General features: G+C 51.7%; 1 protein-coding gene across 1 annotated transcript in view; it reads right to left on the bottom strand.

Annotated features, from left to right (window-relative positions):
• map1sa (microtubule-associated protein 1Sa) overlaps positions 1 to 14,809 on the bottom strand; it is a 31,584-nt gene that overhangs the window by 4,826 nt on the left and 11,949 nt on the right. The window contains exons 3-6 of the mRNA XM_088907588.1: positions 8,991 to 9,073; positions 4,714 to 4,854; positions 1,030 to 4,411; positions 421 to 644 (exon numbers count right to left, since the gene is read on the bottom strand). Of these exons, the coding sequence (XP_088763714.1) occupies positions 421 to 644; positions 1,030 to 4,411; positions 4,714 to 4,854; positions 8,991 to 9,073 (3,830 nt within the window). The remainder of the gene's footprint in view (positions 1 to 420; positions 645 to 1,029; positions 4,412 to 4,713; positions 4,855 to 8,990; positions 9,074 to 14,809) is intronic.

The raw sequence follows: 14,809 nt of genomic DNA on the forward strand, positions 1-14,809 counted from the left end.
TATTCTTGGTTCTAAAAACAAACGCACAAGTGAGATTGCTCAGTATATACAGGATTAAAGAAAACAAGAACTGCATCATTTTGCCATCTCTGGTAAAAGGAACCCTTGTAGATCAGGACAGCAAGATTCTCCTTTTCTGCCACATGAGCTCAGCAGTTCCTATACCACACTGTGACATCAGCAGCTAGCCTGACAGCACATGAGCACAGCGGCTCAACGTCTAGAAATTCTAACTGCCCACTTGCTCATCACATCAGTCTGGAGAAAAGGTTATGTCAACCGGTACTTCACAAACTGCAAGGTCCTGGGGAACTCGTATGATGAATCTGTGAAGAAAGACCGACTGAAAGTAACTACCAGCTAATCTCCGTAAAGAGGCTGTTTCAAGCCCATCTTCCGACCTGCAGCAGTACCACTGACCTGCACGCTGCCCGACCACAATGCCTTGCCCTCCAGCAGCGCGTCTAGGATGGGCCGCATGACCACCTCCTTGAGCGGCTCGTCCCCGCTGATGATGTAGCAGGACGAGCGCAGGCGCTTGAAGAACTCCACGTCCACCGTGGCGGCGGCGCGGCCCGAGGGGAGGTAGGCCAGGTCCAGGAACACCGGCGTGCCTGCCGGGGGGGGCCTGCCACCCACGGGGCCTGAGAGGAGAGGAGACGGAACAAGCAGGCATGATGGTTCGCAACAGAGATGATCTGCTGCCGATCGAAAGCTCACAGAATGTGGGGGGGGAAAAAAAACAGGAAATTCAGAACACCAATCGTTGTTGAAATTCAGACCGCTAATAGCCTGAGTGTTTCACTCGCGCAGATCAGTTACAGCTCCAGAACTGAAAAATAAAAATAAAACTGGAAGAAGAACCCGGATGCCCCCCCCCCCCCCATCAAAAACGGCCGTATACTTGAGATTTAAAGCAGGTTCTCCGTCGTTTCGACTTCATGTGCCAGAAGATAACATCACTCTACTACTTCCCCCGTTTCACCTTGTATTTGTCCTGTCATACCGAAGAATGAATCTCACGCTCACCTGCAGTGGAGGGTCTTGCAGTGGTCTTGGAGACGCCCGCAGTGTTCCTGGAGGGCGGTCGGGCGTCCAAGCTGGAGCTCGCCCTCGCGGAGGAGGAAGTGCCCTGGGCACCTTTAGCTTTGGTGTTCTGCGCCGCCGCGTTGGCAGAGCTCAGCCTGGGCGTGCCCACCTGCTTCCTGGTCTTCGCCGTGCCCTTGCCATTCTTCGTCTGCTGCTCGGCTTCGGGGTCTGCCATGCAGGTGCCGGGCTGGGGCGGCAGGGGCGGGAGGTCCTTCAGGGGGGCGGGGGGCGGATCCCGGGCCGCAAGGCCCCGATGGGACGCGCGGGAGGCCGGCCGCTCATGTGGAGCGAAGCTTCCGGAATCGTCATCCGAGTCCAGGCCGCCGTCTGCTGTGATGGAAGGGCAGTCCTCCGTTCCAGGGGGAACGTCGGAATCCGACTGGGTGGGGAGGGACTCGCTGGCAGAGGTGGGGGGCGTCTCCTGCCCCTGAGGGGATCTGCGGTTGCCGACCCGACGCTGCGACAGGGGCTTGGCAAGCTCCTGGGAGAGATCACTGTCGTCCGACAGGTCTCGGGGGCTGGGGTTGACGACGGAAGGTGAGAGCTGTTCCAGAGCTTTGGGGTGCCTGAACTCGCAAGGGGAGACCAGGCAGAGGTCCACATCGTGAGGAGGTACCTCTGGCAGGAGGGCATGTGGTCCAGGCAAGCGTCCCTCCGAACCGTCACCTGGAGGCCGGATATTGTGAGATGTCCGCAAGGGAAGGGTCATTCCAACTTTGGACTCTGGATCCACAAAGTGACCATTTGTGTATGGCCGTTCACCAGTCTCTTCTTTGGGAGACTCACTGACCGGGGGTAGTACTTGCTCAAAGGAAACGGACAGGGACTCATCCACTTCTGTGGAATGGGGGGAACCAACTTCTGCTGGAAGGGATGGAGTGGTGATGGTGGGAGAGACATCAGGCATCACGTCCTTAAATGGGCTCAGAGAAAGGAAGCTTGACTGTTTATCCTGGGAAGAGGAGGAATTTTCCAGGCCAGCTTTAGGGCAGCCCGACTCTGAATTTCTACATGATCCCAGAGGCCTCCCATCCTCAAAGGCTAAATTGGATATCTTCCCTCCTAGACTGCTGTCTTCTCCAGATCCCAGACCATCCTCTGCAGGAGACTGGTGGAAAGGGGTATGACCTGCACTGGCTGGTCCTGACCCAGGAGGAGAAACAATCTCCAGAGTCTTCTCATCTGAACTCCCACATGGGTCCTCCTGACTGTTCCTCAGCAGGCCCTCTTTCAGGGCTCCATCCAGGAGCCTGAACTCGGTGGGAGTAAGGTCAAAGTTCACACTGCGGTCACTCTTGGGGGTTCTAGCCAGGGGTGATGGAGGGCCTATCACCTTACCGGGGTTGGGAATAGTATCCAGAGAGCGGAACTTCTCTGGGCTTTCCAGAACTTCATCCACAGCTCCATTTCCACTCGGCTCGTCTTCAGCCGTTACGTTGTCGAGTGGCGACTGTTCCACTTCGCTCTCGGCTGTAGCGATGCCCTCGTCCGTTAACTCCTCTTTGCCTTTCTTTGCACCGCCTCCCCGCTGCTGCCTTTCGCTCTCTTCTCTCAGCTGCTCGAACTCTGCCGTCATGTCCTCCGGAGTGGACATTTTGGAGCGCTCAGCATCCCCCTCACAAGCACCAGAGAGCTTTTCGCTGTCCGTGTCCTTTCTTGGCGTCTTGAGCTTTGCGCCTTTGGCCGAAGACGTTGCTTCCTTCTTCGCAGGGGCCCCGTCTTTCTTTGGAGGCCCAACTTTAGCAGCCGGTTTCTTCGATTCTGCCACAGCTGATGCGGCAGCTCCCGGGGCTTTCTTGACCTCTTTCACGGGTTGCTTGGTCAACTTCCTCTCCTCTGCTTTGACCTCCTTTTTGACTTCTTTCTTGGGCTCTGGCTTGATGTCCTTCTTTGGTTTTGCGGCCGCAGTGTCCCTTTTCACCAGTTCCTTCTTTTTCTCTCCATTCTCCTCTTTCTTTGCAGGGAGTTTCTCTTCTTTCTTCTTCACCTCCTTCTTCTCATCTTTGGCCGGCTCCTTCTTGGTGGCCGGCTTCTCTTTTGACGTCTTTGGCTTCACATCAACCTTCTGTTTTTCCTCCTCCTTAGCTTTTGATTTCTCTTCCACGTCCTTCGGACAGGGTCCCTCTTTCAATGCATCTCCAGGAACTTTGCTCTTGGCCTTAGTGTCAGGTTTTTTGTCACCTCTTCCTAATTTTTCCTTCAACGTACCACTGCTGGGTCTGGAGTCTTTTGGGACCGACTTCAGGCTCTCCCTGCTCTCTGCCCTTTTAGGCTGTTTGTCCGACTTGGAGGATTCCAAGTCTTTCACGCTCACCACTGGGTGCTTGAGAAAATCCAGGTGCTTCAGCTTCTCAAGGCCTTCCAAGATTTTCCCCTGGGGTGTGCAGCCAGGGAACAACACACGGATAATCTTCTCCAGGGGGTTAGCTGGGTGCCAGACCAGTAACGCACAAATGGAAACTAGGCACTGAAGACTGATCTCCGAGCCTTTGGGGGAGCCATTGCCTGGCCAGCTCTGCATCAAGGTTTCAAGATCCTTGCTGCCTTTCACTGGGTTGAGGACATACAACTCCAGGCGACCAACCCCCATCTTCTGGAAGAGGATGACTGGCTCGATAACAGCCCCATTGGTGCGGCACAGGGGCTCTGGCTGAACAGACAACCTCTCCAGGTACTGCAAGGTAAGTGCTACTTGATCGCAGCTTCTCAGCACTTTTGGATCACTGGGGAGGGTTTTTAGTCTCTCTGGGGCATTGAGGAACACCACTCCCAGCTCCGGGGAGATGAGGTTCTTGAGCCAGTCTTCGTTGCTTTGAGACCCCGCTGACTGGTCGTCTTCCAGCTCAGCCGCCTTCCTCTGCAGCAGGCTGTTGATGCCAGGGAGGTTGTCGACCCCGATGTGGGTCAACAGGACCGAATCGATTCGGTCGAGGTGCCGGACCAGCTTCCAGAAGCAGGCACGTGAATCGGAGCCCCCGTTGACCAAAACATTGAATCCGTTGACAGCGAAAAAGGCAGAGTCTCCCCGGCCTCCAGGGAAAATGTAGCAGCAGGGCCTGGAGAGCTTGAGGAAGCCAACGGTGCCGGGCGGCTCCAGCAGTTCGAAGGGAGAGCGGGGCTCCAGAGACTCCGAGAGATACTCTGTGAACTCCTGCAGACCTTCCATCTCGGGCAAGATGGTGGGGGGGTTCGTCTTGATCTCAATGAAGTCCTGAAGATTATGCTTCTCCAGCACAGAGTTCTTCCACTCGCCCGAGTTTGGGCCGGCTAGGGTCAGACTGGCTTTGTGCGTTGGGTCTGCAGAGCTCAACAGTTCACCAATCTAGAGGAGGAAAGTGCACAAAACACTTAGACTTCAAGCACAAACCTCAAGAATGACATCTAAAATTACCATTATGAGTAAAGCTGAGTTTCACCTTATTTTCTACAATCTTTTTAATGCCATTAATTAGATTCGACAAAATCCCAGAAATGTATTTTTTGCACCTTAAGACTCTGGCAATGACTCTGATCGTGCACACTCCTCTCCTCTGACCCGCCCACCCCTCATCCGAGTCCCATTCCCAGTTAGCTAGCAGGGTTTCTGCACATGTATTCACTATCGCTATTAAGGGGAACGCTGACCTCTTTATCTGCGAAGATCTGAATGAAATCCTGGAGAGAGAAGCTGCCCATCTGCAGGACCAGGTCTCCCTCCTCCTCCACACACTGCCCAGCGAGGACGAGCAGTTTGTGACGGGACACATCTGAAATCAGGGCCCGCACCTGTAGGGAGAGAGACGCAGCACTCTCAAGGCCTGAGGCAGGCTACAGGAGGGGCGTTCTCCTATTCCTAGACCAACATCCACAATGAAAATTGTTTTAGAAAAAAAGATCATGAATGTTATTCAGAACGCTGCCAGAGAAAAGGAAATACCCTACAAAATGTTGAATTTGCCCACAGATTGACTGCTCATTTTGGAACCACAATCAATTAAGGATTGCAGAGCCATCACCTGGAACATCACAACAATGTTGAAATGATGGTCAGAGTCCTGCCCCGCTGTTTAGTAGATCCAAGTGTAATACTCATTGAAAGTCATACAAAATCACTATTTGCATAAACCCCAATTTCTTTCAAAGCTAAAATATATTAGGTAAAGCAAGAATCTACCTCAAGATGTGCAGAAAAACATTTTCCTTCTCCTTCTAATCTTAATCACACTTTACTGTTTGCTCATAAATTCAATAATCTCACAACAACCAATAGCCACGGCCTACCGCTTACCCTGAAAAACTATTTTATTCCAAATTTCTTCCCAACTGTTCAGACGAAATGACCTGAAAAAGCCAAGCACCTGCTGACAAACACAGGGGGAAGCTCCTGCAACTGTAAGTCAAGAATTAAGTTCTGTCTCAGAGTTTATCTGCACAGAAGCCACGTCAACCCTCTTGGCCTCACTGTGCTGTACTTATTCTCTCGCAGCCTTTTTACAGGACATTGTAACAAGTATTTTAAGGTCCCAAACCAAAAGCCAATGACAAACTAAATATTTGAAGTAAGCGCAAAGGAACAAGGATGTGTAAATGCACCCAAAGACTAAGATGTTTATGTTGATGTAACTTTTAGATAAAGTGGAGAAGCAAACAAAAATGCTTGGATACACAGTTAAAAGCATACGATTAAACAGAAGTGATGACACATAAAAACTGGATAAGAGAATGGCACAACCTCGTTTATAATGTAGCGTGCATGCTTTTGATCGCCACATTATAGGAGAGACATTGCTGCTCTGGCATCACAGCAGAGAAGATCAGCAGGATACTTTCCAGGGATTAAGGCCGAAGCACCGGAGCCCTTTGAGTCTCGAAGAGTGAAGAACAGGAGGGGGGAACTGACAGAAGTGTTCAACATCCTCAAAGGCACCGACGACGTCAGCCCAGTGGACCTCTTCGGTGTGACCAGCGAGTGAACAAACGGAAACTACACGTAAGAGTGTTTAAAACTGAGAACTGGAGGCACGTCTGTACCCAGGGGGTTGTGGGAGTATGGAACAAGCTACTCAGCCAGGTTGTTTAAAGCCTACAGCCGTGTTTCTTTCAAAAATAGACAGCTGAGAGAACTTTGCAAAAAATAACTGCTAACTACCAAAATGGACGAGATTGGCCACTTGGCCTCCTTGTTCGCACACTTTACGTTCTTGTGCATTAGAAATGACTTCCTATTTGGTTTATATCTGTAATCAGCAATTTCATAGCCTCTCTCTCCGTTCCCTCTTCCAGCCATTAGGTTTTATTTAAGGCAAGTATCAAATAAATTGAGCAGAACACTTAAGAAGCAACAAGCAAAATCTACTGCAAAAATGCTTACGACAGGTTACAGCATCAGAATCAATCCCATTAGGTCTTATGCTGGTCGAAAGAAACAACTGCCGTTAGGATCTCAAAACCGAGAGCCGCTGGGAAGCTGCCAAGTCATTTAGTTTTTATCAAAAAAAGCTATTTCACAACTGGCAAGTAACCACCAGGATGGGAATAGCCAGTCAGGCATTCTATCAATTTTGTGAACACATTGATTTTTTTAATGCACATCCGAGAGCTCCATCACATTAAAATGAGCATTGAGAAGGAGGTGAAGGTCACTAGCCATCGGACCCTGCAAGTCCTACCGAGGTGTTTGTGACTGCTCCAGTTTGGGCTTGGTGTTGTGTGAAATTCACTTTCTCTCATCTGCCAATGCTGCAGTTTAATATGGCTGGGTTCTGTAAAGCATCCAGCTTTATGATATTCGCCTGGGAGATTCAAATTCTGCTCACAGTGCTGCTTGGCACGTTCAACACCAGGCATAAGGAGCATGAAAAGCACAGGCCCAGCAGGTTTGTAGGACACTCCATCTGGATGACTGAAGAAACATGAAGGATTTACAGACTCCATTGTGTCAGATCAGCATTGGGTTTTTTTAAAATCAGGATCAAATTAACACGCAGGATATTTTAAGGGGATGCCGGTCTCTACTCATCAGAATTTGAGTAAGAACAGGATTTGTCTGACCAAACCACTGTGATGCAAGAAAACAATTGGAGAGCATTGCAAATGTCTCAATTACCTGGATAAATAAAAAACAGATAAAAAAAAATCCCTAAAAAAAGTCTTTGTCTTTGAAAATCTGACTTTTGTCAACATCCCTCAGCTTGAAATGCTGGCCGATTCCCTACGTTTTGCAATGAATCTTTAGAGCATTTTGCTGCCTGTTGGAGTGCATCATGGGAGACCTGGCTGGCTACTGAACTTCGAATGGAACTTGCCGGGTTAGGGTTTTAAATGGTGAAAGGCTTCTGCTCCAAGCAGGTAGCTAACCATTTATTTTAAGGACTTATATTGTGCATAAATCTCTGCCACATTTTCACATGCTTGAAATTCAACAGTTCCAAGAAAACATCAAGTTCAATTTCCACTTGCTTTTTCCCCCCCTTTATTTTCTCTCACAGTTATGGATGCCGTACGAAGCCTTTGTCCACAATGCAGTAACACGAGTGGGAAAACTGAAAGGAATCAAGAACGATACCAACCACAGAGCCTGGAACACACCGACCCCACAGTTTCGCCAAGCGAGGAATCGGCCCCTGTGGGTGTAAAAGGTTTTGCCGCTACCTTCAAGGTGCAAAGCTGAACTGATCTGGGGTGACGCAACCTCCCAAGTTTCAAGTCAACTTGCGCAGCAGGTCAGTAGACTGCAGCAGTGTGAAACAAAATGGCGGCCTGCCAGCCGCTGTGGGGTTTGTAGTCACCTACATGACAAATCCCAGGCAGCTGTGAAAATTCACCTCGACGTGCCCCGTCATCTAGGCTTTACTCTCTGTGACAGACAAAGGCAACCGTCATCGAATGAGGCGAGACCCCAGTAACAGGATTTTAAAAGGAATGAGGTATGTGCTCAAGAGGCTTATAGTGGTAAAAATAAGACCTGTTGTGTAAACCGGTATAAAGACATGATACTGAAATATCTATCGAGGCCAAGTTCAAAGCCTGTTGGAAAAGGAGATTTGTTTTTTTACTCCTGGACTCTGTCTGTGCTTGTTTACAGAAACAACACAAAATGTGCACACACTTCACCAATCACACACTAATTAAGCCTTTGGACCAGTCCTGACCTGCCTCTAGCACAGCGCGAAACCAGCTTTGTCGTTTTCGTAAGTCACTCAACTCAACTGCTGACGAACCTCAATCGTTAGAAAACCAAAAACTAAACATAAGTCACATCAAGTCACATGCAATCACAAACAGGTGCTAAAACCATTAAAACAGTACATAATAGATAAGTAAATAAGAAGTGGGAGTGGAAACTTTCAAGCACACTCACTAAGCAGTTTTATTGCACAGAGGTCCCTGAGTGGAGCAGCACACCGAGAGCCAGCAGATGGCTGGGGCCAGCCGAGAGCTGGGCTGGGGCGGGAACCTCTCCCAGCAGCAGGGGGTCACGTGCACCGATCAGCCGGGCTCACTGATTAATAGAAGGGTCTCTTCTAGAAATCTCACCAGGCCCTCACTTAATCCTCGCTGCATACTGTACATGGTCAGTTTGCAACAAACATTCACAGCCTTTTAAATAAAGACACTCATGCATGCCAGTTAACAGCATTATGACAAAACAACAAACAGCTAATCATTATTTCCCATTATAAAAACTCCATGATTTATTAAAGACAAAAGCTAACATATCCCCCTATCATCTGATGAGCGTGTCAGGCGAGACCTTCTGAGCACATTACCGATAGAAGCAGAGGCGCCCTTTAGGAAAAAGCAGGCTTGCCCTCCCGCAACGTTTTTTCTCAGCACACTGGGCTCTCGTGAGAACTGCACACAAAGAGCTGCGGGTGTCTGGAACAGTTCTCCCAGCCAGACGACATCACGAAAAGCCTCACCTCTGAGCAGACGAAGTCGTCCGAGGGATTGACGACAACATGGGTCTCCAGCACATCACCACTGTGGTGCAGGGTCCTCTGGCCTGCGGAGGGAGGGAGGAAGCGAGTGAGCACAATAAAGAGACGAGGGCGAGTGGGCAAGAGGGCAGAACGAGAGAAATCAACTCTCAGGGCATCGGCACTGACAATACTGCTGTGCCAAGTCCCAAATTAAATTGACATTTAAGCATGTTAATGTGGAAGGAGATTTACCCAAAGGGTGGTGGGAGTATGGAACAAGTTACTATTGAATCCAACACCCTGAAAGCATCAGATCAATTAGATCCTAACTACCTAATAAACGACCTAGGATGAAGGACCTCTTCTCAGACATACAGTAACTATCACGTACAGGCAACTGCTACAGTCGTATTAAGCGCATATAAGGTTTTTAAAGAATTTATGTTTCCAACAGATGCAAACAAGCAAAAAAAATATTTAGGACTTGTTGCACTGGAGAGCGAGAATGGTAACTGGCAGACACAATGGTGACTTTCATTAACGAGGACTCTCCTGACATGAAAGTTAGGGCAGACGATGGCACTTGAAATCCAATTTCACATGTCCTGCGGTTCTACAGCAACCCAATTAAAGGACCTAAAAGGCATTTAGCTGGCTGCCTTGGTAAAAGGGGAGTCTGTCCGACTCCAGAACAGGCTGCTATTGACACAAATGGCACTGAAATACAACAGGAAAAGAAATTCCACAGCCAACAGCACCTTCCTAATTTGACAGAATAAGGTCTTCTTTTCTGTGAAACTGTAGTCAAAGCCCAAAATTAGAATTAATTAAAATTAGATTGCCAGGCCTGGCTTTTTTTACATGAATCCACACAGCTTAACTGCAGGAATTCCATCAAATGCAAAAAAGCAGAGCGACATCAGACTCCCTGCACCGCGTCGACGAGACTCTCCGGTACTGGACTGGGACACTGTGCCAGGTGAGGAAGATTTGAACCGGACCAGTCAATGCACAGCGGATCCGTCTCTCAGCCAGGAGGAGGAAGGACCAGACAGCTGAGCAGATAACTATACAGGTTTCTGGCTGTCGCCTGCTTCTCGTCAGTGCTGTGACTTACAGGCCAACCTCCACGCCTCCCCACCTGTTACCAAGAGAGGAATCTAGGGAGCAGCACAGCCTGTGGCTCTGCTGTGATTCTTATTCACATTCCAGTAGGGCATTGATTACGCCTGCCTATACAAGACTCAGACTCACACACTTGGCCCTGCAGTTAATCAACAGCTGCTCTTCACAAGCCTGAGAACAAAACATTGACTCGGTAACAGTCTCACCACACACTGAGATCACTGCAGGCCCCTCGACTGCCGTGACACGAGCGTCCCTTCCATCTGCCGCTGAATCACCTGCACAGCTCTCGCTGCAGTTACAGATGATGTGGAGCTGAATCATGCATTCCTCTAATTTCAGTCTGCTGACTCAGGCGTTCCATCCATCCAGCCTTTTCCCAGCACCTTCTTCTAATTCAGGGTCACGGGGGAACCTGAGCCCATCCCAGCAAGTAGAAGGCGCAAGGCAGGATACACCGTGGGCAGGACACCAGTACATCACAAGGCCACACACACTCCCACCGGGACCATTATCCCAGAAGCCAATTAGCCTACCAGAATGCGATTGTATTGTGAGCAGAACCCAGTGCACCCAGAGGAAACCCATGCAAACACAGGGAGAACATACAAACTCCACACAGACAGCACCCCAATTCCGGAACTGAATCCAGGACCCCCGTGCTGCGAGGTAGCAATGCTGACCCCTGCGCCACTGTGCCGCCCTCAGCTCATGCATTCCTCCAATTTTAATCACTGTTGCTTATTTTAGGGGCTTCAGCTGTGCAGCGGAGGCTGAGGAGGAGCGGCTGTCCCACCGCCCGCTGCAGTGGTTCTCCGGAGAGCCCCGCGTGTGGTATCTCCACACACTGCAGAGATGAAAAACACACCAGTAAGGGGAAGAGGGGAAGAGGGACAGGCAGCATGCTCCTGGACTACAGCGGCTGCGCTGCAGAGAGCCGGAGCCGCAAGCCTGGAGGAGGGAAATGATTAGACAAGTCCACTTGGCACACCTCGGGCTGTGTCAGTTCAGGCTGGCAGGGATGCGTTCTAGTTCCCGTAGTTGTGCTGCATCTATGTTACATTTCTTTCCAGCGAGACCTTCTCCGATTTGAAAACTCCTAAATTATAAATTGGTTTCTGCCGGGACAGCAGCTTTTCTTCTGCGCATCGTGACCCACCCCGGCAAGCTGCTATCCCAGATCCTCCGTACCAGCTAGTCTAATGCTCCTGGCCAAGTCCTGTCATCGGTGTAAGTGGCCAACCCTTAGTGCAGAGAAGGATAAGCATGGAAGACCTGCCGTCCTGGCGCCTTTAACAAACGAGCCCCCCCCCCCCCCCCCCCCAAGAAGCTCACTAACTTGCACCAGCAGTTCTGCGCCTCTTCCGAAACAGTGCGGTTACCCCACCCTCTGCCTGAGGGCCCCTCCGGAGCCAGCACAGGGAAGCACCCACCTCACTGCATTCATCCCAACCGCAGAGCTTCTCCCCGTCCAGCGTGCATCTGTCCGTCCGTCCCGCTGCCCCGATCCGCCCGGGGAAAAGCCGACGGCTGCTCCGGCTCGCTCGGACGCCGAGAGCCTCTTATTGGATTACTGCCCGATTAAGGAGGCGGCCAGGGCTGCTCGGCACACGGAAGAGATAACTCTCCACCACTGGATTATCCGATAAACCCCAAGACAGCATGTTCCAGCCATCCATCACCACCCGCGCAGCCGCAGCGCCGGCGATCCATCATCAAGGAGCGCCGGCGTGCGTTAACTCCTTCCCGGCCACAACCCCCCCCCTCCGCACCGACTCCTGGGATGGACTCTCCCACAAGCCCCTGCAGAAAGCCATGTGGCAGGAAGACCGGCTGTTCTCCCTGTGCTCCTCCAGGTGCGCCGGTCTCCTCCCACAGTCCGAAGACACACCGGTGTAAGTGTGCACGCCTGTGTTTCTGTCCGCCTGTCCGGTGAGGGGCTGGCGCCCTGTCCAGGGCGTACCCGCTCGCCAGGACAGACTCTGGCTCCCCCGTGACTCTGAATCGCACAAGGCAGCTAGAAAAAACGGACAGATTAACCAAACATGTTGTGCTGAGTAATTCGGCCTCTGGCAAAAGCCTAATGAGGTCCTTATCTGAACAAGCAACAAGGACCAAAGGGCCTCCTGTCAACTACTGTACAACCATTATTTACCCTGTTCATTCGGGAGCGGGGGTATTCACAGCCCACGAGGAGAGGGCTGGAGCACGACGCACCCGGAAGGCCGCTGTGAGGTGTGGTGACGAGCTGGGAATCGGAGCAGTAGTTCTGGTTAAAGAAGTGGACCAGGAGGCGCCGGAAGGAGAAAAGCCAGGGGACTGGCAGGGAGGCAGCTCGGGAGCAAAGCGACAGCCACCTGAAGACGTGGGAAAGCTCTCCTGTGGTTCACACAGCTGCCTCTTCAGACAGGCTCGACAGGCTGACCTCAAGTGAGACCTGACAGCTCATCAGTGGGATCCGCTTGTGAGAGCGCACTTCTGAAGAGGCCTTCAGGGACGGAGGCCCCTGCTTTCCATGCCCAGACGCACGCAGAGGAAAATCGATGTAGGTAGAGATGTGGAGGAAACGCCATGCTCCGCTATGGGAGGTTCCCTGCTCAAAATCGCAGGTCAGCGCTCCCCGAGGCGGAACTGTTCTCGTCCCTGGCCGAGCGCGTCAGGAAGGAAGCAATAAAATGAAACACAGCTGCGCAGGAAGTTGCAAATTGAGGGGGGAAAAAAAGTAGTGGGAGTGTGGCGGGATGGGAGGAACAGTCAAATGGAGGACACGGGCATAAACTTTAAAATTTTGTAGGTCAGACTGAAAACCTTATGCTACCAAATGATTAAACGATACAGCCCGGAATTAACTACCGATACCGTCAACTGCACTGCTTCCTCGCTCTCTGGCCACCGAGCTTTTCAAAGCCGCAGGCAGCACCCTGTAGAGCTCACCGCTAACCGCCGAAGCCTCTCAGATCAGTCGCCCGCCTCTCGAGCCGCGTAAACAGGAGCGCGATTCACCCTCCTTCCGGCTTTCATCACTCCAGTCCCGCTAGGAGTTCACGAGCAGCCGCCCCCCCCAGGCACACAGAAAAGAGAGTAAAGTCAGCCCCACCTGCCGCTGCCCTTAAGCTCTGGTCCTTCTGATCGCCGCAGACAACTGAGGTCTCTCGTCCAAGTTGCTTCCTCCGTCAGACTGAGTCAGCACTTTCTCGAGAGAACAGATCCTTCTGAAGATATGCCCCCGTGTGGCCCCACCCCTCAGCCCTCACAGGACAATAAGTCCAACGCAGCAGAGTGACGGGGGCATGGGGGGGGGGGCAGTATTAAAACTGGACACCCCCCCTACACAGCGCACATACACACAGGACTGCTTCCTTCCTGTAGGCGCCGGGCCACTGTGTGAGCTCAGTGCGCCAGCAGCCACAACAGGCTTCCTTTCCCAGAGGGGGCCCGAGCTTTCACACTGCAAGACGCACATGGTCAGCGCAGCCCAGGCAATCGGCTTTGCCTCGAACCCCCACGGGCCCCCCCTGCTGGGACCGGGGCGCGGTGGGTCACAGCTGCCACAACAGGCGCCCCCCCACTCCACGCACGCAGCCTCGCTGGCACGAAGCGATGCCATCCACAAGCCTGTTCCAGCGAGCGCCGAGCCCTGCACGAGACCAGATCACGACCGCAGGAGAATGTGCGCTCTCAGTAAAGACACGAAGGAGAATTTACTGCAACCGCTAAGCTGCTGAAGCTGCTGATGCTGCTGATACGCACACAGTTCAAGTGGCACACAAACAAACACGCGCCTGCAATGCACATGAAACCTTTCTATATACAAGCTACAGCTGGCTTATAAAAACACTTGAGGCGAGGTTGCCTGGATGCACATAAGAGCATCTCCTCTTGCCTGCACTGATGACACAGACCTCTCAGTCCCAGTCCCACCCTCCAATCACCACCCAGCTCCCAGCAGCGAACAGCTGACGATTTCAAGGACTCACGAAGGCCGGCTGGGCTGAGCCAGGCGAGGGGTTACAGAGACCAGCCCACACGCTGGAAGTCATCCGAGCAGCGGGCCGTGGAGGGGAGGGCCTGTGTCAAGGCCAGGGACCTGACTGTTTCCCAACCGGGCTGCAGAAACCCAATCCCACGACAGAGGAAAGTGAAAGAAGCCAGAGCAGGGTGGCTCTGCACCGCGTCAGCGTTGGAGCGCCCCCGGCGAACAGCCACGGTCACGCTGCCCGTTGGCACAGGGGGCACGTGACGGCCGCGCCCACCCCCGGTAGGGCCACAAGCTCTCCGATGGGGTTGAATACTGAAGCACAACCATTACCGATATGAACACTGCAAAACCCAACATGGAAACATTGCATATCAAGAAATCAAGGGTCTGTGCGACGCTTCGCAAAAGTCTACTTGGTGGCAGCAGTTCAACAGATCCACCCATCAGATTTAGGGCTTAGGTTTCCATTTTCTTAGAATTTTTTTTAATTGAATTAGCTGCACATTTGATGGTCCATATGTCTCTTATTTACAGGCCTAGCATACAGTACATGACCAGCAGAGCTGGTCACAAAGACATTCTTTCAACGTTCAGGATCACACTGCTCATATACCTGCCTCTGGAGTGCATAGAACATACAGCCACCAGCCACTGAATCCACAGTATTTACCCCTACATCACACTGCCTCCTCCTCATCTCACTGCCGACAGCAAG

The sequence above is a fragment of the Atractosteus spatula genome, chromosome 28 (genome assembly GCF_055471065.1).
Source record: "Atractosteus spatula isolate fAtrSpa1 chromosome 28, fAtrSpa1.hap1, whole genome shotgun sequence".
Classification (NCBI taxonomy): domain Eukaryota; kingdom Metazoa; phylum Chordata; class Actinopteri; order Semionotiformes; family Lepisosteidae; genus Atractosteus; species Atractosteus spatula.